The sequence below is a fragment of the Mauremys mutica genome, chromosome 1, assembly GCF_020497125.1.
Source record: "Mauremys mutica isolate MM-2020 ecotype Southern chromosome 1, ASM2049712v1, whole genome shotgun sequence".
Classification (NCBI taxonomy): domain Eukaryota; kingdom Metazoa; phylum Chordata; order Testudines; family Geoemydidae; genus Mauremys; species Mauremys mutica.
Genome location: NC_059072.1, coordinates 302,602,368 through 302,623,697, shown reverse-complemented (window position 1 = coordinate 302,623,697; position 21,330 = coordinate 302,602,368). Strand labels below are relative to the sequence as shown.

Here is a 21,330-nt window from a genome sequence, read left to right as displayed (position 1 = left end):
ACACAGCTCCTGTTTGCTGTGAATGAGGCAGGCAGGGGGATGAAAGTCCACAGCTAGTGTTTGCTTGAGGAGAGAAACAGCACGGCGCAGGGCAGTGGGGGGAGGGAGTCCGTCGGAGCAGCTACTTATCTGGTCTGAAGGCTATTTGCATTTAAGAGTGTGGGGGAAGTGGTAGGAATTTGCAAGGCAGGGAGCTGACACAGTGTCGGCTCCAAAAATCCACTCTCTCTCTCTCTCTCTCTCTCCCCCACACACTCCCTGTCACACTCCACCCCACCCCCCTCTTTTGAAAAGCATGTTGCAGCCACTTGAACGCTGGGATAGCTGCTCATAATGCACCACTCCCAACACCGCTGCAAATGCTGCAAATGTGGCCACACTGCAGCGCTGGTAGATGTCAGTGTGACCACACTCCAGCGCTTTCCCTACACAGCAGTACGAAGACAGCTTTAACTCCCAGTGCTGCACACCTGCAAGTGTAGCCAAACCCTAAGAAGTAGAGCTGGTTGACAATCCTGCGACAAAATGGTTTTTCACCAAAAAATGCCAATTAGTGGAAACTGAATTTTTTTTGCAGGAATTTCTCAACTCAAATTTTTTTAAAAAATCAAAATTGTTGAAACATCATTTTGAAATTGTCATTTTCTAAATGAAAAATTCAGATTTTTCCAGTTCCAAGCCACTTTTTGTTTCAAAATTGAATCTAGCTAGTGTAAAAACATTTAAATAAAAAATGACTGAAACTGAAACAAAACATTTAAAAATGATCAAAACAAAAATTTTCAATTAACCCAATTCAAAAAATATTGGATTTGTGGGACACAAACATTTCTAAAATTGTGATTTTTTTGTACTGATTTGGGATAAGAAATTTAAAAAAAAATTTGCAGGACAAGAAAACAGTTTCTTGCTTAGCTCTACAAGAAGCAGCTGGACCAAACACAGCTACTTAGATGACTGCCCATCACGATTTTACTGTAATTACTGCTTCTTGGAATCAACAGTTCCCCCCTCCCCACACGCACATTTCTAACTCTTTTTGTCATGATGGTAATTTTAAAAATGTAAGTCAATTACTAGAGCAGAAAGTTTGTCACAATGATTTTTCTTTAAAAAATGTGCAATATTCACAGCCTGTCAAATCCCTCCTTCAGTGCCAAAAAGCCATGTAAATATAACAGTCCAACCATATTACCTAGCTGTCGCCTTTGTTCTGAAATTTTCTTAGGAGGTTATAAGAGCCCCATTCTGCTTGCTATAAAAGTGGAATTTTCTAAATCTCTCTCGTTTACAGTATCTACCTTCAGTCATGTCTAATAAAGAGGCAGCTGTGACAAAGTTGGCACCTACTATATACAGGAAATTCCTCTGCTTGCAGCAGTTGGGGAAACAGTGCTTCAAAAAGGTCTTTAATATTCTGCAAACAGCTCAATTATTTATAACTGTTTTGTCCTTAGCTGTAAATTAAAGTAATGATCTTTTATAAAGAGAGTTAAAAAGCAGCAGGCAGGATTTTTATTGAAATGAATGAAATCTACATAAACACCTGTTTTGTTTTTAAACTTTATAGGAAATCAATATGTTGACAGTAGCATTGGTCAACCAAGAGAGAGAAAAAAATTCTGAGAAACGAAGCCAAGGTCTAAAATCAGAGAAAGAGGCACTATTAATAGGTAAGGCAACTCAGTACTCAGTTCATCACTGCATATAACAACCTAGAAAAAATTATCGTAGAATCAGCAACCTTGAAGCTATTGTTTATTGTCAATGTATATTTGCATTTAACTTCATTGAATTAGAACTAAAGACTGTACTGCTTATCAGTCCCATGTGTTCCCATTGGTTACAGTCAGAACAGTCCAATGGAATAAATAGAAACGTTTTCATCATAACCTTCCTTAGAGGTTTTTAAGGTCAGGCTTGACAAAGCCCTGGCTGGGATGATTTAGTTGGGTTTGGTCCTGCTTTGAGCAGGGGGTTGGACTAGATGACCTCCTGAGGTCCCTTCCAACCCTGAGATTCTATGATTCTATGATTCTATGATATAGAGCCAGTCCTACAAGGCTCACTCACATGACTACGCCTTACTCACCCAAGAAGACCTACTGGTTTTAACATAAGCATTTCCTATGGAGGACAAGTTGCAGGATCTGCCTCTATGCTTGTAATGTGACTATAGGTAGATACTGAATTTAATTGTTTGAGGGTCTCATGCAGGGCCGCCCAGAAGGGGGGGGCAATTTGCCCCAGGCCCCAGGCCCTGCAGGGGCCCCCATGAGAGTTTTTGGGGCCCCTGGAGCAGGGTCCTTCACTCGCTCTGGGGCCCCCGGAAAACTCTCGGGGGGCCCGTGCCCCCGGAGCTTCTTCCGCTCCGGGCCGTCGTCGGCAATTCGGCGGCAGGGGGTCCTTCTGTTCCGGGACCCGCCACCGAAGTGCCCCGAAGACCCGTGGCAGGGGGGTCCTTCCGGCACTTCGGCGGCGGGTCCCAGTGCGGGTCTTTGCCCGCAGGAGGTCCTTCCGCCCCAGGACCCGCTGCCGAACTGCCGGGTCTTTGGCAGCCATTCGGCGGCAGGAGGTCCTTCCGCATCAGGACCCTGAATCCTCTGGGCGGCCCTGGTCTCATGGAATAGAACAGTGTGAATGGTTATCTACCCATCGCACTAACAAAATGGATAAAGAGAAAGGAACAGAAACAATATTGAACAAAATAAGGATGCCCTTAACAGTTTCCTTTTTTTTTTTTTTTTTTACATTAGGTGACAGTTTACTGACAAGAATAAGTATGGGAAATACCACAAGGACAGTTAATACTTTAGCATACCTAATGAAAAACTTGGAAGGGAAATTATATCTAACGGGCATTGGTCCATTCCAGGAAATGAACTGTGACTGGCATGACATGATACAGTGAGGATGGATTGTGATATATAAGGTTGTTAAAAGAACAGGAGTACTTGTGGCACCTTAAAGACTAACAAATTTATTTTAGCATGAGCTTTCGTGAGCTACAGCTCACTTCTTCGGATGCATAGAATGGAACACAGAGACAGGAGATATTCATACATACAGAGAACATGAAAAGGTGGAAGTATGCATACCAACAGGAAAAGTCTAATCAATTGAGATGAGCTATCATCAGCAGGAGAGGCTCATACACCTGCACATCAACCAACGTGATATATGCCATCATGTGCCAGCAATGCCCCTCTGCCATGTACATTGGCCAAACCGTATAGACTCTACGCAAAAGAATAAATGGACACAAATCTGACATCAGGAATCATAACATTCAAAAACCAGTGGGAGAACACTTCAATCTCTCTAACCACTCAGTGACAGACTTGAAAGTGGCAATTTTGCAACAAAAAAACTTCAAAAACAGACTCCAAAGAGAAACTGCTGAACTCAAATTAATATGCAAATTAGATACAATTAACTCTAGCCTAAACAGAGACTGGGAATGGTTGGGTCATTACACTAATTGAATCTATTTCCCTATGTTAAGTTCTCCTCACACCTTCTATGGGCCATCTTAATTATCACATCAAAAAGTTTTTTTTCCTCCTGCTGATGATAGCTCATCTCAATTGATTAGACTTTTCCTGTTGTTATGCATACTTCCACCTTTTCATGTTCTCTGTATGTATAAATACTTCCTGTCTCTGTGTTCCATTCTATGCATCCGAAGAAGTGAGCTGTAGCTCACGAAAGCTCATGCTAAAATAAATTTGTTAGTCTTTAAGGTGCCACAAGTACTCCTGTTCTTTTTACGGATACAGACTAACACGGCTGCTACTCTGAAACCTGTCATAAGGTTGTTAGTTTGGGTTCTTTTTAATTTTGGATCAGACATTCCATACATAATTTCGGTCCCAGCATTTGGCTTGCTTTTCGTTGTAGCTGAAAATGAATGCCTTTGATTTATTCATGGCTAAATTGAGGTAGATGACTTGGTATATTGGGAATTTTATGTAGAGCTTTTCACTGCTAAGTGACCAGTTATTTGAATCCAGCCCACTTTATGGCTGTCCCATGGCTCATGTGAAGTGAGCTTGTGGTTTCAGTCCTGATCCTAATGATCATATGTTCACATGAGACAACCATCATCAGAACTGGTGGTCTTAATGGGAACCAAGGACTGCACAGGCATGGAAACCCAACATTACTCTTTCCTTCATGATCAGGGATGAGGCACATTGGTGACTGGTAAGAGGAGACTTTGCCCTAAAGCTGCCCATTCTCTAGAATTGTCGATATTTCACAAGCACTAAAATTCACTTAAGAAAAGCTGAGTTACTAGGTTGGTATCATGCATCTCTAGTCAATAATTACAAGCATATTTTCAAGCAGCCTTTTATTTCCTTCATATTAATTAAAGAGGGGCCATAGGTGCAGAAATCAGATCTGGATTTTGAATACCCCAAAACAGAGGTTTTTAGAGCTGAAGTTTTGGTTCAATCTATAACAAAGATGGTGCCATTAGCAAACTGAGGTCTGAATACAGATTTGGATTTCCAACGGTGCCAGTCAAAGTTCAGTGGTATTTAGTTTGGGCCCAGTTCTGCAATTATTGACAGAGACCTTGAACCTGCAAAGATTTACACATGTGCTTATGTTTATACACTGTGGACGGCTAGTTCCATGGATTTCCATGGGATGACTCACTATGTAAGTAAGTCTTTGCAGGATCAGGGCCAGAATTTGCAAACATAAGTGGAAATCTGAAAGAGAAAAAGGAAAGATGTAAAATGAGTTAAGCTTTACTTATCTTTTTCTACTGTTGCCAGTGTTTGGGAAAAGTGGAAATTTAAAGGTGATTCTATTCCAGTCAGTATCTGGACCAGCAGAGTGGCTTGCAGTTCACAAGATACAGGGACCCATTTTTGTAATTTGTAAGCATTTTGCTCTTGCTCTGTTTATGCCTTAAAAATAAAGAACTGCTCCTTAAGGTTTATTAGTTAAGAAACTCAACCAAAGGGAGCTGAAAATATCTTTGAATCTTACTGTTCAACTCTCAGCAAATAGTTAGTGACATGCATGCTGATGACCATTACATATACTCACTGTTCATGTAGAGAAGGAGAGATGGGATAATGCTTTTAATAGCAATGCTGACGTCCAACATCCTGCTTTCCTGATTCATCACTATTATGCTGACACTCGATTTCCACTACAGGAAAACACCTCTAGATTTAGAAGCTGACTCCTCCTCAGCCCTTTATTCCCAGACCTTTTAACATGATCTTGTAAATTGCAATGAAGAAAGACAGAGCTTGCTCCCTTTTAAGGAAAAAAAAAAGTATGTATGTCAGGAAGGATTTGTGTTTCTCTCAGCAACACTTAGGGGTAATATGGATTAAACACTTATCATAACTAGCAACAACGTAATTATAAGAAAAATTCAAGGCGCTGCAGTTTCTGACACAGTTTATATGAAGCATTTTCACAACAGAGCTTCCACTGAAGGGGAAAAAGCAATATTTTTTCCATTCCAATATCTACTATTACATATTGGTAAATCAAGCATAAAATAGGTAATTGAAATGCTTCCAGCAAGTCTTTGTTTAGAAATCCCTTTATTCATCTGTATATTATCTTGGTCACTTACTTGCTAACTGCTGTCATTCCTGAAGATGAGCGATTGTTTTTACTGTGCTACTATGGCTGTGTTAAAAATGTAATGTTCTCTTTTGTTTATTGAACTGTGTAAGAAATATAAGAATTGTAACTCAGACTGAAAAACTTGAAATGACTTATTCAGAATTACTGTGTTTAGACATATGATATATTGCCTCAGGTAATTTCAATACCTTGTGTGTTTGTTTTAATACAGGTATCATATCCACATTTCTTCATGTGCATCCTTTCGGCGCCAATATAGAATACCTTTGGTCTTACATGCAGCAGCTGGACTCTAGGGTAAAAAAAAGTTAATCAAAGTCTGGTTTCTTTATAGAACTTTTGTTTTGTTCTTTACTGCACGTTAAACTCGGCATGAGTTTCCATTAGAGAGATAATGGGATGTGGGGCTTGGGGGTTTGCAGTCTTCATTCATTCGCAAATTATGTTGCGCACATGTACCTGAGGTCTTTTGCCTTTCATTACTTTGCTGTGCTTTTGTGGCAAGGAAGGCTGTTGTATTAAATGGCAAAGACTACCATGCTGATTCTAGGAAACGTGATTCTTATTTACTTCGTGTAATTTGTAGGAAATAAATTAAGATGTAGGTTTAGCTCTGGCCACCAAAAGGAGAGAGGATGGCCAGACAGGGACCATTTCTTGGGACTGTGCCTCTAAAAGAGAGCCTTGTACCCTGCAATGCGTCCCTCACTGTACCCCAACGCTGCCCCTCAGAGCTGAGAATGCTCTTGATACTTGGATCAGTGAGCCCTCTGCGCACTTTGGAGTATGAATTATGCAGTACAAATGGTGAGTGGAGTGTAAAGCACTGATAGGGCTGCAGGCCCTATCAGAGGAGCTATAGAAGTGGTCACCACCTCAGGCAACAGCATGCAGATGGACCAGGGGAAGAGACTACAGTAAGCTAGATAATACACCGTCTCTCTTCTCACTTCATCCCATCCACATAATCAACACTGTGCTTATGAAAAATATTCTTTGCTCATCGGCTAAATGTGGTGATGCCTGTGTCAATGCAACAAAAGTCTGATTAAATAAGTCAAGTGAAATTCATGTTCCTATTATCTCTTCCTCTGGTCAGTATAACTTGGTTCTAAATAAACCCTTTCCTTCTGAAGTAAGGAGTTAAATACTGGCCCTGGTGTGGCTATAAAATACAAGCAGACATTAGGCACTTAACAATGATTTGCATAGCGGGTTGTTGAGATACAAGTAACTAGTTACATACTGTAGGTCAAATCCTGCACTCCTTATACGATTGACTTCAAGTGACTGCAATAACCTCCCACTTCCTGTCCTCCTGGAATCTCCCCTCCTCAATCTATCTAACATTCGGACTGTAGCCAAGATAATGTTCCTTTCCTTCTGCTCTGACTATGCCACCCCTCCCTAGCACCCTTTCGTGCTCTCCATGCAAGATAGCGCCATAGCTGAGATTAGTGGAGATGCTTTAGCTAGAGCCCCATTAGTGTGAGAGAGAAAGGGCAGCCGGCCAGGCCCTGCCCCGAGCCTTTGGAAGTCGCTTCCTGCCATAACAGCCTGTTTGTCAGCGCATCACGGCCTGTCATTTTTCTCTTGTCCTGAAGGAGGTGGGTGCAGGGTAGGGCTGGGTAACAGTGGGTATTGGGTGGCTGTGTTTTCATTGCAGAGTTGTACGAATCCGAGTGATGACATGTTTCTTTCTGTATCGAGTTCAAATTCCTGGTCCTGACTTCCAAGGCACTTACATCTCAGCCCCTTCTTTTCCCCACACTCCTCACCTTATGCTGTGCTCTGATGCTCCATATCTTCTCCCACTCGTGCTTTTGTGCCTCATTTCATGCTGTTCCCAATCTCTGGCATATACTCGCTCTGCCAGTCAGCCAAGCATCCTCACTCATCTTTCATATCCCTTTGTAATACCAACTGCTTTTGATTAGGTTTCCAACTGCTGTCCTCTCCCAGGGTTGGCCACTCCTGCTTAATTAACAATTTTTAAAATATAGGCTCCATGTGCCACATACCAGAGTTCAGACTGCTATTGGTTGTACCCCTAATGCCTCTTTTCCATCTCCTACTTCCTGTTGGAATAATTTCCTGTGTTTAATTCAGGCAGGGCCAGTGCAACCCATTAGGCGACCTAGGAGGTCGCCTAGGGCACTAGCATTTGGGGGCGGCATTTCAGGTCCTTCGGTGGCGGCCGGATCTTCGGCCGCCCCGGTTGTCATCGGCATTTAGGCGGAGGGAGCTGGGGCAGGGGGGCATGGGGAGGGCCACCTGCAGGAAGTAAGGGGGGGGGGTGGCACGCAGGGGAACTCCCCACCCCAGCTCACCTCTGCTCCGCCTCCTCCCCTGAGCATGCCACCCCCACTCTGCTTCTCTCCCTCCCAGGCTTGGCGCTGCAAGCCTGGGAGGCGGGAGAAGTGGAGCGGCGACAGCGTGCTCGGGGAGGAGGCGGAGCAGAGGTGAGCTGGGACAGGGAGCTGCCGCACTGCTCCCCGGGCCAGGGGGAGCTGCCGCGGGGGGGGGGGAGGTGCCACAGGGTGGAGTGGGGGGGGACAGAGAGCAGCTACAGGGCTCAGGGGGGTGCAAGGTGGAAGTTTCGCCTAGGGCGCGAAACATCCTTGCACCCGCCCTGAATTCAGGCCCAGTGCTGCAACCTTTACTCACACAAATTGTTTCATTGACTTCACTGGGAGCATTCACAGGGTCAGACATGTAGGTTGTAAACCCTTCATGGAATGGAGCTTGATCTCTCTCCCTTTCTGTAAAGTGCTGTTTAAATTTGCAGGGCTACATCCGTGCCAAATAATGAATGTAGACTTCAGGATTTGGCCGGATGAGTTTACTTCTGAAGTGACTGACAAGAGTAACAAATTACTTTTTAATAATGTGATCCGGAGATGTAATCTCTAAGATTAATTTCATTTACTTTCCATGGATACCTTTTCATTACTAACCTAAGCAGGAATGATAATGTCATAGTACCCGAGTTGGCTGCAGTCTCGCTGTGCAACTCACACGTTACACAAAAGTAACCTGCTAGCAATTACTCTTATGAGAAGTAAGAAAAATATGTAACAGATTTCTTTTTGGCTGTAGATTGATTGGCCCTGGCACTGAGTCTCTCTGACACTTTTCTGCAAATCACTTAAACTCTCTGCCTCAGTTTCCCCTTTGGGAAAATACAGGGGCATGGCTAATATTTTCTTATCTTGCTGGGGTGGTGTTGTTAGGCTTAACTAGTGTACTTCCTGCTGGTAAAGTGCTTTGAAAATGAAAAATACTACCAGAGTAGTATGCTAGTAGTGTTAGTAAATAGATTTGTAATACAACTGTTGTCCACGGAACTGGCGGATACTGCCATGAATAACAAATCTATTGCATGGGAAGCAGCAGCAGTACTTCTCAGTTATTTTTTGTATTATGATAGTGCCCAGAGGCCCCAGTCAGTATTCAAGCTCCCTTGGGCTAAATGCTGTACAAATGCACAGGAAGACACAACCACTGCACACAAGGAGTTTACAGTCTAAAACGACGAAGACAAATGGTGGGAGGAAGGGGTATAGAATACAAGCAGAGTGATTAGGGGGACGGCAGGTTTTGAGAGTCCCAGTTATTTGAGTGCCAGAAGCTGGGACTGGAGAATGGGATGGATCACTCAATAAATTGCCCTGTTCTGTTCATTCCCTACGGCATTGGCCACTGTTAGAAGACAGGATACTGGGTTAGATGGACTATTGGTCTGACTCAATATGGCCATTCTTACGGCCTCTATTTTATTGGTGGTATCTGAGGGAAACAACCTGAATTTATATTGCACTTCACTATTCTAATGTCATTTTAATTTATTTTGGCCCATTTTCACTTTTTAAAAATGCATATTTTATCTTATTAACTATCCGTGTCTATTCAAATGTTATTTTCTCCCATAGTGTGTGCCTTACCACTGACCCAGAATAGACACCTGTCGGACCAAGATGGTGGTTCAGTTTCCATGGTCATTCTGTTCTTGGTCTCTTTGCTGATTCTGCAAGGGTGCCACTGTGGTGGTGATTTTTGGTTTTTGGGTGATGATGGGCCCATCTTTCCCACTAGAAACTTGACTGAGGTGACCAGCTCACATAGCTCACCAAATGTACAAAGACTTTGAGTGACATGGAGGCAGAAACAATGCCTCCTAAAGCTCTGCAGCTGCTGCCGAATCCTCAGGCAGGGTACCATGGAGCTCTTAACCTGCACTGTGCCTCAGTGGGTCACAGCTCAGAATGCCAGGTTCAGGACAAACCACTGAAACATAGGGCAGGCTCAGCCCAAACTGGTGGTTATTCTATTATTAGATTATACCAAGCCAGTAACAAAAGTAAACTTCTGTCTCACCACGCTGGTTAACAAGAAGTCAGAAATGCACTCTGCTTAGGCATTCCAGCCCTTGTTTCACCACCCAGACACGGGACTCTATGATGAGTGGTTCCTGAAAACCAATTTCATCACATATAGGGTCCTCTAATCCCAAGAGATCAGCCACATAGCCAGATCAGTATATAACTCAGATCTTACCCAATAAACATGCTGTTGCCAATCCTTTAGTGTCTAATATCTAATGGCTTATTTATAAGAGAAAAGAAAGAGGAGAGAGTTAAAATGATCAAAGAAATAATATACATACAATCATTGCAAAGTTCTTAGATCAGGTTTGTAGCAGTGATGTTGCAGATTGCTGGCTTGTAAAGTCTCTTGGAACTTCCAAAAGATTGGAAGGTCCTCAGTCTATAGTCAATATGCTCCTTTTAGTGTAAATTCATAGTCCAAAAATCAGAGCAGGAAAGAGACAAAATGGTGATGCTTTCAGGGTCCTTTATACCTTCTCCCATGTGGAGGGACTGCTCTCAGGGTACGTCCATACTACCCGCCCGGGTTGGTGGGTAGTGATCTAGACGCGATATATCGAACTCCAAACGCGCTCCCGTCGACTCCGGGAACGGCGGTGGCGGAGTCAACGGGGGAGCCGCGGACTTCGATCCCGCGGCGTCTGGACGGGTAAGTAGTTCGAACTAAGGTATTCGCGTAGCTGAACTTGTGTACCTTAGTTCGACCCCCCCCCCCCCCAGTGTAGACCAGGCCTCAGTCTTAGTTTGTGGAAAATTACAGGCACAAGATGGAGTCCAGGGTCACATGAGCAAGTCACATGCCCTCGCATGCTTTGATGACTGATAGGAGCAGCCATTACCCATATTCTGGCTAAAGTGACCACAGGAAGGCTCACCTAGTGCGAAGGAGCTTCTTCTATGGCCCATTGTGAGAGTTAAGTGTTCTTTGATGGGCCATCAACTTGAATGGGCTATTCGCAATGTGCTGGCTAGACTGGATGTAAACTACTTTCTGGGTAAAAAAAACAGGAGTACTTGTGGCACCTTAAAGACTAACAAATTTATTGTAGCATGAGCTTTCGTGAGCTAAAGCTCACTTCTTTGGTGTTACTGTAGGAGCAAACACATTTGAAATACTGGTACATAGTCAATATTCATAACTTAGGATACAAAGATGATACATGCACACAAAACAGGATAATCATATTCGATAAATTGTAACTTATCCATTGATACTTTACATGACATACTTTGAATACCATTTGGTGCAATTGTCTAACAGTGGCAATAGTAATGATATAAATGGTCATATTTCAGTCATACGGAATCACACCAGCTCCTCTTGCCAGGGTGGAGAAGGTCCTGCCCCATTGTGACCATTAGCCTTGTAAAGTCCTTGTGCTCAAGGGGGCTCAGGGACCAGGACTGTGGCCCTGACTTCACACACCCCTTGCAATCTGGCCCTTAATGGTTACCTGCTAAATATAATCCATAGTTTATGAAGTAAACTATTTTAAATACTGCATCTACATTTTAGCTTAGCTGAAAGTGCCTGACCAAACCTTTATCAAGGGAGCCTTTATTTATCTTATTTTAATCATAAATATGGAAACCAAAAAATAAAACTAATATTTTAGGTTTTTTTCAAGAAAATTAGAGTGCTGAACCTCAAGACTAATTAAAGTATATACACTTCTTAGAGAGACTAAAGCAAATGTTATGCAATGATAAGGCCACTGAACTAGGACAAGAAGCAATGGTCTTAATCTGCAGCAAGGGGGATTTAGATATTCAGAAAAACATTCTAACTACAAGGGTAGTTACTCTCTGGAATAGGCTGGTGGAATCCCCTCACTGGAAGCTGAAGAACAGGTTGGATAAACACCTGTCTGGGATGATCTAGGTTTCCTTGGTCCTGCCTCAGTGCAGGGAGCTGGACTTGATGACCTCCTGATGTCTCTTCCAGCCCTACATTTCAATGATTCTGTGTCATGGTGGGAATATGGATCTAACTGTAGATGGCATAAAATGTTATAACCTCCCAAAAAGAAATGCTGGGATTTTTAGTTGACCTAGAAAATGTTTCTTCTACCTGTATTCTCTACATTTCCTATTTCTTAAATATAACCCAATTGTTTCTCACTGTAGTTTTGCTTTTCCCTCTCTTTCACAGATCTCTGCAAATGAAATAGAAATGCTTTTGATGAGATTGCCACGCATGTTTAAACAAGAGTTCACTGGCGTAGGAGCAACATTGGAAAAGAGGTGGAAGTTTTGTGCCTTTGAAGGAATTAAAACTACCTGACTGTGAATAGTAAAGAAGTATGCAGAAGAAGAATTCCTAAAGCATGGCAGGGTTACAAAGTATTAAAGTATGAAATTTGGTTTTGACACACAGAAGTACGTTTTCAGAGTTATCCAAGCCTAATTTTAGTTACATTTGTGACGTTCTCTTGTGAGTGGAAATGTGGTTGTGCACCAGTTCCTAAAAATAAAAATATAAAATATTTTAAAATGTGACACATCTGTTTCCTATGAAAACTGAAGAAAGATACCACAGTTATAACGATGTCAAGATATTAACGTGCTACATCTAAGAATAGCTCACTGAGCAAATGGATAAGGGAAAAGATTGCCTAGTTATGGTTGCTAAGCTACAGCAATGTATATGTAATATATAGCAGAAATCATTATGTTATGTTCCTGAAAGTCTTTCCGTTAAGTAATTGTACAGTGAGAAAAATTATACCAAAAGAAAACTTGAAGATGTGTCTGAACAGTTATTGTCTTTTGTAAATTAAGTTATATGCTGTTCCAGGGATTTTTGCCTTATTGAAAGAGGCCTGAAAATGTGATTGGACTCCTCGAGAATGCTTTATCAAGAATATTATTTTTCTAATGTAACTATTCTTCATTATAAGTTCCTTTAACATGGATTGCATATCAATTTTCATAAATATGTAAATAAAGAGGAAACCAGTGTTACTGTATTGTATTTGGTATGTAACATTCAGGTTTATGCATCAAAATAAATATTCAGTTCATTACTGTTAAGGATTTTATAGCAAATATATTAATTTTTTTTCAATAAATATGACTTCTACCATATTGTTTTTACAAGTTGTTCTTCTGATGTTTCTGAATTGTTACAAATCCAAAAAGTGTCTGTCAGTGTTTGTCCTCCTTCCACCCAAACCAGCTATTGCAAGCCTCCCGATGAAATGTATTGAGTACTGTATCAAAGAAGAGACTGTAATATTAGCTTAAATCAAAGGAATTAAAATTAGCACCAGAGGAAGCTCCAAGGTGAAGATTGTGCTTTTACAAACTGAACAGATTTCATTTTGTTTTAAACATATCTAGCCAAGCAGCAAGGTATTTAAACAAACAAAAACAAAGACATAAATTTCACATTTTGCGGCGTTTTGCTGGGCAGCTACAATGCAACCAATTAGTCACTCTTTCTAACTCCAGTCCTGGTTAATCCTTTTGTGCTGTGAGCTGCATAAGGAACTAAGGGAATTCACATTTGGTGGTACCCCTTAAATATTCAAAGAGAAAAGTAGGGATTTTTTCCTCATTACCATTTTTGGAATCTGCTTTAAAATTCACAGTATTTAGAAGCCAGCATGAGGCCTCGCACTACATGTGTGTGTATTGCACAATGTGTACATTTATAAAACTTAAGTAAGGAGAATACTGCAGAAATCACATCACGAGAGAGACGCCTTGAAGATCCACTGCTATACAACATGCTTTCATGCAGAGCTGTATAAACAGTAGGAAAGTCCTCTCAAAACCATGGCCCTAAATGGGCAGAAGAAGAGGCTGTGACCAAAGTGGTTAAAATCGATCTCAAAAGAGCTCAAAATCGCTGACTCTTGTAATCTACAACAACAAATGTGACAAAGTACAACAGATTCAGGAAGTATCCAGTGTAGATATATGCTGAGATCAATTTCATTGCTTCATTCCAATAAATAATTGAGTCAAATATAGTTAGCCATAGAGAAACTAACATATATGTCTGTTAGCAACTACTGCTCTGGATAATCAGCATCTGTTGTAGGATTACAATACATAAATACTAAATTAAATATTATTTGTATGAAAAAGAAAAACAGAATCAGCAGATATATTGTCAGAGAAAATTCTACTCTCAGCTGAAACATGCAAATGTGTTTTAGAGAATGTACACACTTACAGTTGCTAAAGTAACAGTATTAAGGCAAGTGACTCAGGTGAGGCTAGTAAATATAAACGCGTAATGGTCATGAAACGTAACTATTCTAATCCAAACGTCAACTCTTTCTGCACTTGCATGAACACATGTATGAATAATGCATATGAAAGTTTGTTATATCTGCCAGTTCTTATATAATAAAAATGCAATGGTCCCACATAGTGCAGTTTACTTGCTGTTTGGGGCAGCAGCCTCAGAAATAAATTGCAGACGTTCTACAGTAGAAAGTTGTAGTTTATGCAAAAGTTCACATTTTAGCCATGTATTTGGATTTACAACTACACTTAGCACACGGTCCACAGTGAAATTCAACCCTATAGAGAGGGCCAGCAGGTGAACTACATCCCACTTGAGATCTTAAGTTATAAATATGCTTTGTGCCAGCCCTGTGTGCAAGTGTGAATGTTATCCTTGGTACTTCAGGCAGAGCAAAAAGTGCACACTTTAAAATGAAGTGCATTTTACACTAACACAGTATTTGTTGTTTACTGAAAACTGTATTATCCCCTGCCACAATTTTTTTTCTAATGTAAACTCATGCGCTGTTGCACATAGTGAAACCCAATTGTTTAATGAAATGTATATCGCAGACTAAACTTGCATGTTCTCAATTCCCATACCATCATACTCACTTAGGAATAGCTAGGCTTAGATTTAGTGAACATCCCATACAAAGTCACACTACATTTGGTTTTTATGTACAGCAGGGATCGGCAACCTTCGGCACACGGCACACCAGGGTAAGCACCCTGGTGGGATGGGCTAGTTTGTATACCGTCCGCAGGTTTGGCCGATCGCAGCTCCCACTGGCCGTGGATCACCATCCCAGGCCAATGTGGGCGGCAGGAAGCCGCAGCCCTTCACATCCCTTGGCCCGCGCCGCTTCCCGCAGCCCCCATTGGCCTGGGACGGTGAACCACAGCCAGTGGGAGCCGCGATCAGCCGAACCTGCGGACACGGCAGGTAAACAAACTGGCCTGACCTGCAAGGGTGCTTACCGTGGTGAGCTGCATGCCAAAGGTTGCCGACCCCGATGTACAGTAAATTTTATGCAGTCTAAAGCTGAAAACACTTATGTAAAAGCATTTGAGATTGTTTAACTCAAAACTGTAGTCATGTAAATTTTTTCCCTTTAATAGTTTTGAGCATAAAGATTTCTATAGTAAAAATTCCCGGTGCTGATCTTTTTGTACTTCCATTAATATCCCTGGTCAGCTGTATGACTGGTGCTTAGTTATCATATTCTATCCTTCTAATGCAGGGATGGGCAAACTTTTTGGCCTGAGGGCCACATTGGGGTTGCAAAAATATATGGAGGGCCAGTAGGGAAGGCTATGCCTCCCCAAACAGCCTGGCCCCTGCCCTCTATACAACCCCCTCCCACTTCCCACCCCCAGCTCAGAACTCCTGACACATCCAACCCCGCCCTGCTCCTTGTCCCCTAACCACCCCCTCCTGGGACCCCCACCCCTAACTGCCCCCGGGACCCCACTCCCTATCCAACCCCCCTGCTCCCAGTCCCCTGACTGCTCTGACTCCATCCACATCCCTGCCCCATGACAGACCCCTCGGGACCCCACGCCTATCGAACCCCGCCGCCCGTTCCCCATCTCCTGACCCTATCCACACCCCCGCTCCCTCACTGGCTCCCCGGGACTTCCACGCTTATCCAACCCCCCACCTGTCCCCTGACTATCCCCCAGAACCTCCACCCCATCTAACCGCCCCCTGATCCCTGTGCCCTGACTGCCCCTCGGGGCCCCCCCGCCACTTATCCAACCCCCTGGCCCCAGCCCCAGCCCCCTGATCATGCTGCTCAGAGCAGCATGTCTGGCAGCCGGAGCCAGACACGCTGCTGTGCTGATCGGCAGGAGCGTGCAACTCCACTGCCCAGAGCACTGCCCGTGCGGCCAGGTCAGGTTTTTTCATAAAAAAGCATGGAGGAAAGAGGAACGTATTGTGATGGTTCTTGGGGTACCCAGAACTGTGAGTCACCCTGTGACACACCCCCCCTGCACACGCACACACAAAACCATGAGGGACAGTGGCTTGTGCTTAGTTGGGTGCTAAGCCGAACCTGCTAGCCCCTCAAGCACTCTCTTCTGGGCTTCACCAGCCCTTACTTTGTCTTGCAGGCTACCAATAGGTGCACTCCAATGCCTGAGTCCCTTTAAAGCATTCCCCTGTGATAACTGGCCCCTGACTTTGGCTACTCACAGAACTAACAAGCTTTCTGTTCCTAAAGGACCAGTATACACACCAGATTTTAAGATTCAGCTCAGGATCAGCACTTTGCTTAACACCACAGCACTGAGATATAGTTATAGTGCAAACAAGAAAAAAAATTATCATCAAAGGCTCATGAGACTCAGGAGATAGGAAAGATATTGGAAACAAATGGTTACATATCAAATAACATCATAACACACTTTTCTAGAGATTAAGACAGTTAATGTCCTAAAGAAGATTAGCTCATCCAAAGTCCTTTGCAATGTTTTCAATTAAGGTTGGCTGACAGCCCAATTAATCTATTTTATTAATCTACTTCCTAGGTGCTGAATGGGTGGCGGAGTCTTTTTGGCTGGCTACATATACCCCCAAAGTTTGTTTTTCATATGTGCTATTTCCCATTGATTTCAGAGCTCTTTGTTAACATCTGACTTTGTATGTAAATGGACATTCGTTATGTTAGCTTGCAATGCTTCATTTACATCCCACCAGAGAGCTATACTGATCTTATCTCTTTCCCGAAGGGAAACCTGTTTTTCACCTGTGCCTTGATGCAGACTGTCAAACATATTTGCAGTGTATATATATATATATATATATATACACACACACACCCCTAACTTATATACCTAACTCCTTCCATAGTATCTGTACATACATTTCATAATGATAACAATGAGCAGTGTGACACACACACACACACACACACACACACCCTGCGGACGCTATTTAAGACCTCACATGATATTCTTTAGTCAACCAGAATATTCATACCAGAATCAGGACATTCCTGTTAACCCCTTGCCAGCTGGCATTAAGAGGTTCTTGGGTCATAGTGGTGGTGATTCCCTGCCCCCCCACTGCCCACCTCCCCATCCTAATTTATACCTAATAGTTTGAGTACTCACTGGGATGTGGGAGACATAAGTTCAAATACCGCTCTGCCTGATTGGCCTATGGGGCTCGAGCTTAGGGGCTGTTTAAGTGCAGTGTAAATGTTCAGTCTTGGGCTGCGGCCTGGGCTCTGGGACCTTCCCACCTCGCAGGGTCCTAGAGCCCGGGCTGTAGCCTGAGCCTGAATGTCTACAATGCAATTAACCTGCCCCTCAGTCCAAGCCCTGTGAGCCTGTGTCAGCTGGCATGGGCCAGCTTCAGGCATTTAACTGCACTGTAGTAATACTCATAGGCTTTGGCTACACTTGCATTTCAAAGCGCTGCCGCGGCAGCGCTGCCGCGGCAGCGCTTTGAAGCGCTAAGTGTAATCAAAGCACCAGCGCTGGGAGAAAACTCTCCCAGCGCTGTCCGTACTCCACATCCCTGTGGGGAATAACGGACAGCGCTGGGAGCGCGGCTCCCAGCGCTGGGGCTTTGACTACACTGGCGCTTTGTAGCGCCGCAATTTGCAGCGCTGCAGAGGGTGTGTTTTCACACCCTGCTGCAGCGCTGCAAATTTGTAAGTGTAGCCAAGCCCTTAGTGTACTTGGATTTTTCACAAGGTCCATCACCAAATGCTCTTAAGAAAAGTAAGCAGTCATAGGATAAGAGGGAAGGTCCTCTCATGGATCAACATCTGGTTAAAAGATAAGAACCAAAGGGTAAGACTAAATGGTCAGTTTTCACAATGGAGCGAGGTAAACGGAGGGGGCCCACAGGATCTGTATTGGGATCTGTGCTGTTCAATATATTGAGCAATGATCTGCAAAAGGGAGTGAACGGGGAAGTGATAAAGTTTGCAGCTGATACAAAATTATTCAATAGTTAAGTCCAAAGATGACTGCAAAGAGAGGCTTCTCACTAAACTGGGTGATTGGACAAGAAAATGGCAGATGAAATTCAGCATTGATAAGTGAAAAGTGATGTAAATTGGAAAAAATAATCCCAACTACACATATATAATGATGAGTTCTAGATCAGTGGTTCTCAAAGCCGGTCTGCCGCTTGTTCAGGGAAAGCCCCTGGTGGGCCAGGCCGGTTTGTTTACCTGCCACGTCCTCAGGTTTGGCCAATCGCGGCTCCCACTGGCCGTGGTTCGCTGCTTTAGGCCAATGGGGGCTGCGGGAAGCAACACGGGCCAAGGGATGTGCTGGCCACCCTTCCCACTGTTCTATATTAACAGTCACCACACAAGAAAGAGCTCTTAGTGTCACTTTTGCCAGTGCTCTGAAAACTTCAGTTCAATGCACAGCTTCAGTCAAAAAGGCTAACAGAATGTTAGGAACTATTAGGAAAGGGACAGAAAGTCAGAAAATATAATAATGCCCCTAGATACATCCATGCAATTACCCTCTACTACTGATGCTAGCATAGGTTTGCCTTCTTACAAGAATGATTTCCCATCATGCCTTGTGGTGGGGAGGGTATTAGTCCTTTAAATCCAGCAGAGAGAGCACACTCCAGTTCTAATTCAACCAATTTGCAACTGGTTGCTGCATTTTTCCTTTCTTTCAGCTGGTAAGTGCTCCTTCTCCTTTTTAAGTTTTCATAAATGTTCATAGCATTTAAGTGCAGAAGATCATCTAGTTTGACCTCCTGTATATCATAGGCCATTAAATTTCACCCATTTACCTCTGTATTGAGCCCAATAACTTGTGTTTCACTAGAGAATAACCTGAGTTTGGCTAAAGCATATATTCCAGAAAGCCATCAAGAGCAGGAGAATCCACCACTTCCCTTGGTAGGCTGTTCCAGCAGGTAATCATCCTCACCATAAAAAAATTGTGTCTAATTTCTAATTGGAATTTGTCTCGCTTCAGTTTCCAGACACTTCTTCCTCTTATGCCTTTCTCTGCTAGATTAAAGAGCCTTTACTTACACACTCTAATCAAGTCACCCCAACTCTTCTTTTTGATTAAATAAATTGAGCTCTTTAAGTCTTTTCCCTGTAAGGCATTTTCTCCAGCCCTCAGATCATGTTTGTGGCTCTTTTCTGGCCCCTTTCCAATTTTTCAACATCATTTTAAAAATATGGACACTAGACCCGTACTCAGTATATCGCCAATGCGTTACTGAGGTAAAAACTCATCTCCTTACTCACGCTTCTGTCTCTTATTCTTAAGAAACTAGCATCTTTTCACAAATGTCAGTAGTGTAATTCAAAAAAATAGCTATGAGGTCATCTAGCATGTTTGACCGAGCGTACATGATTCCTCTGAACAATATGCATGTGTAGACTGAATTTCTACTGAAGCCAACGTTAGTTTTGCCTGTGTAAGGGCTCAGAATGGTCTTCAGGACTTGTACTCTATTAAAAGGGCTAGATAATGGCATGATATTTTCAGTTACATATGCCAAGAAAGGGGTAATTGAATCTTGTGCATCAGAGAATATTGGTTAGTCGTCTCAGGTATTACTAGGAATGAAACAGCACAAGCCTTATCTACGCTCGGATTAAAATGTTTGTTGTTAGCACGTCAGCTAATGCATTCCAATTAACGCCTTTTAAAAGTCTTATGTAAACAAGGCACAAGGCCTTTAACTCATGCTAAGTGGGTTGTGTTAAGCCCTAGGGTGTTAAAGTCTAGACTGCCTTGTCTACATTAGCTTTTCAAAACTTGTTCTTTAGGACAAGTTAGCTAAGGGATTGTTTATAAAGGGAAGTTATTCTGGAAGGGGGTAGAGCTTGAATTTAAAGTACTATAGCTGTCTGGAAATAAAAATGTTGCATGGGGAGCTCTTCCAGAAGGTCCATGGTAGAATAGTTACTCTGGAATAGTTGTGCTGGTCAGTTTCCCCATGTAGATAAATTCTAGCTTGCACCCCTGAAATACTAGTCTGGACAAAGCCACATACACATCCTATACAGCATTATACAGTTAGCCAGGTCTGATAGGCTGTTCCACTGAAAGCCCATTCTAGTGTGAGAAATCTTACGCTGAAAATTGTACAGATTGGTCCCATGAGTGGTTTACTTCTTATTCCCTGCTGAGTATATTTGATTTTCTTTCCTTTTTGCGGGGGGAGGAAGGAGAACTCCTACACTCTGTAGTGCTGATTGCTGATGTTAAAAGCCCATTCACATGCCACAAGAGAGAACATGGAACAGTCGATGTAAGAGGAAAGGAAGCACAGCAGTGAAACACCAGAAAATGGGATTAAAAATAGAGACCGAGGGAATTTGTCAGAATCCTGGCACTCTGTCCAAAAAGAAAACAAAACCTACAGCCGAATGAGGTCAACTGTGAAGCCTGCAATGAACTAAAAGGGGCCGAGAGAGTAGACTTTTTCCCTTGATAACATTTCTTACAAAGTATATCTCTATTGACTACATTTGTGTGTGTTTCTCTCCATGTGTGTGCACTGGGTACTATTTATAAATTACATTTAATTCAGCAACTATGGCTCAGTTCCCCAAAGGTATTTAGGCACCTAAGTCCATTGTAATCGATGGGAGTTTGTCACCTAAATGCCTCTGAGGGTCTGGACCTCTGGCCTTTGTATGATTCCTCCCAAACTTGAACATTCCAAAAACTTTCCAGAGTTAGCCCCAGCCCTGAGATGGACAGATCTGCATAACTTCCAATACACAGGCAGCTGCTGTTGTAAGAAAACCCAACGATTCTATAGTTCTTTGCTAGGTTCAGGTGATACTTTGTTAATAAAATAAAAAAAAATTCTTTTGCGAAGGTTAGTAAATGAATAAATCGCTCACCTATGAGTGTGACTAGTAGCCAGATATTCAGTCAGGGCTCGTACAAGTATCTCACAGCTTTTCCAGTGCTCATCCTTTCTGAGTTGCTGTTCCTTGACCAGACAGTCTGAAAGTGGCAATGTTCTCATGCACATAAATGTGGTTGGGTAGAGACAATCAAACTCATTGTGATCAGATCAGCATTTGAACTCTGGTCTCTGGCAACAAATGTCTAGTGGATT

At 42.8% G+C, this 21,330-nt stretch overlaps 1 protein-coding gene across 9 annotated transcripts in view; it reads left to right on the top strand.

Annotated features, from left to right (window-relative positions):
* The window catches only part of ENOX1 (ecto-NOX disulfide-thiol exchanger 1), a 495,678-nt gene extending 482,621 nt beyond the window's left edge, over nucleotides 1-13,057 (top strand). For all 9 annotated transcript variants that reach the window (XM_045012813.1, XM_045012820.1, XM_045012827.1 and 6 more), the window contains 3 exons: nucleotides 1,571-1,673; nucleotides 5,834-5,919; nucleotides 12,163-13,057. In XM_045012813.1, the coding sequence (XP_044868748.1) occupies nucleotides 1,571-1,673; nucleotides 5,834-5,919; nucleotides 12,163-12,294 (321 nt within the window). In that variant the 3' untranslated portion in view covers nucleotides 12,295-13,057. The remainder of the gene's footprint in view (nucleotides 1-1,570; nucleotides 1,674-5,833; nucleotides 5,920-12,162) is intronic.
* Nucleotides 13,058-21,330: the final 8,273 nt, after the last annotated feature.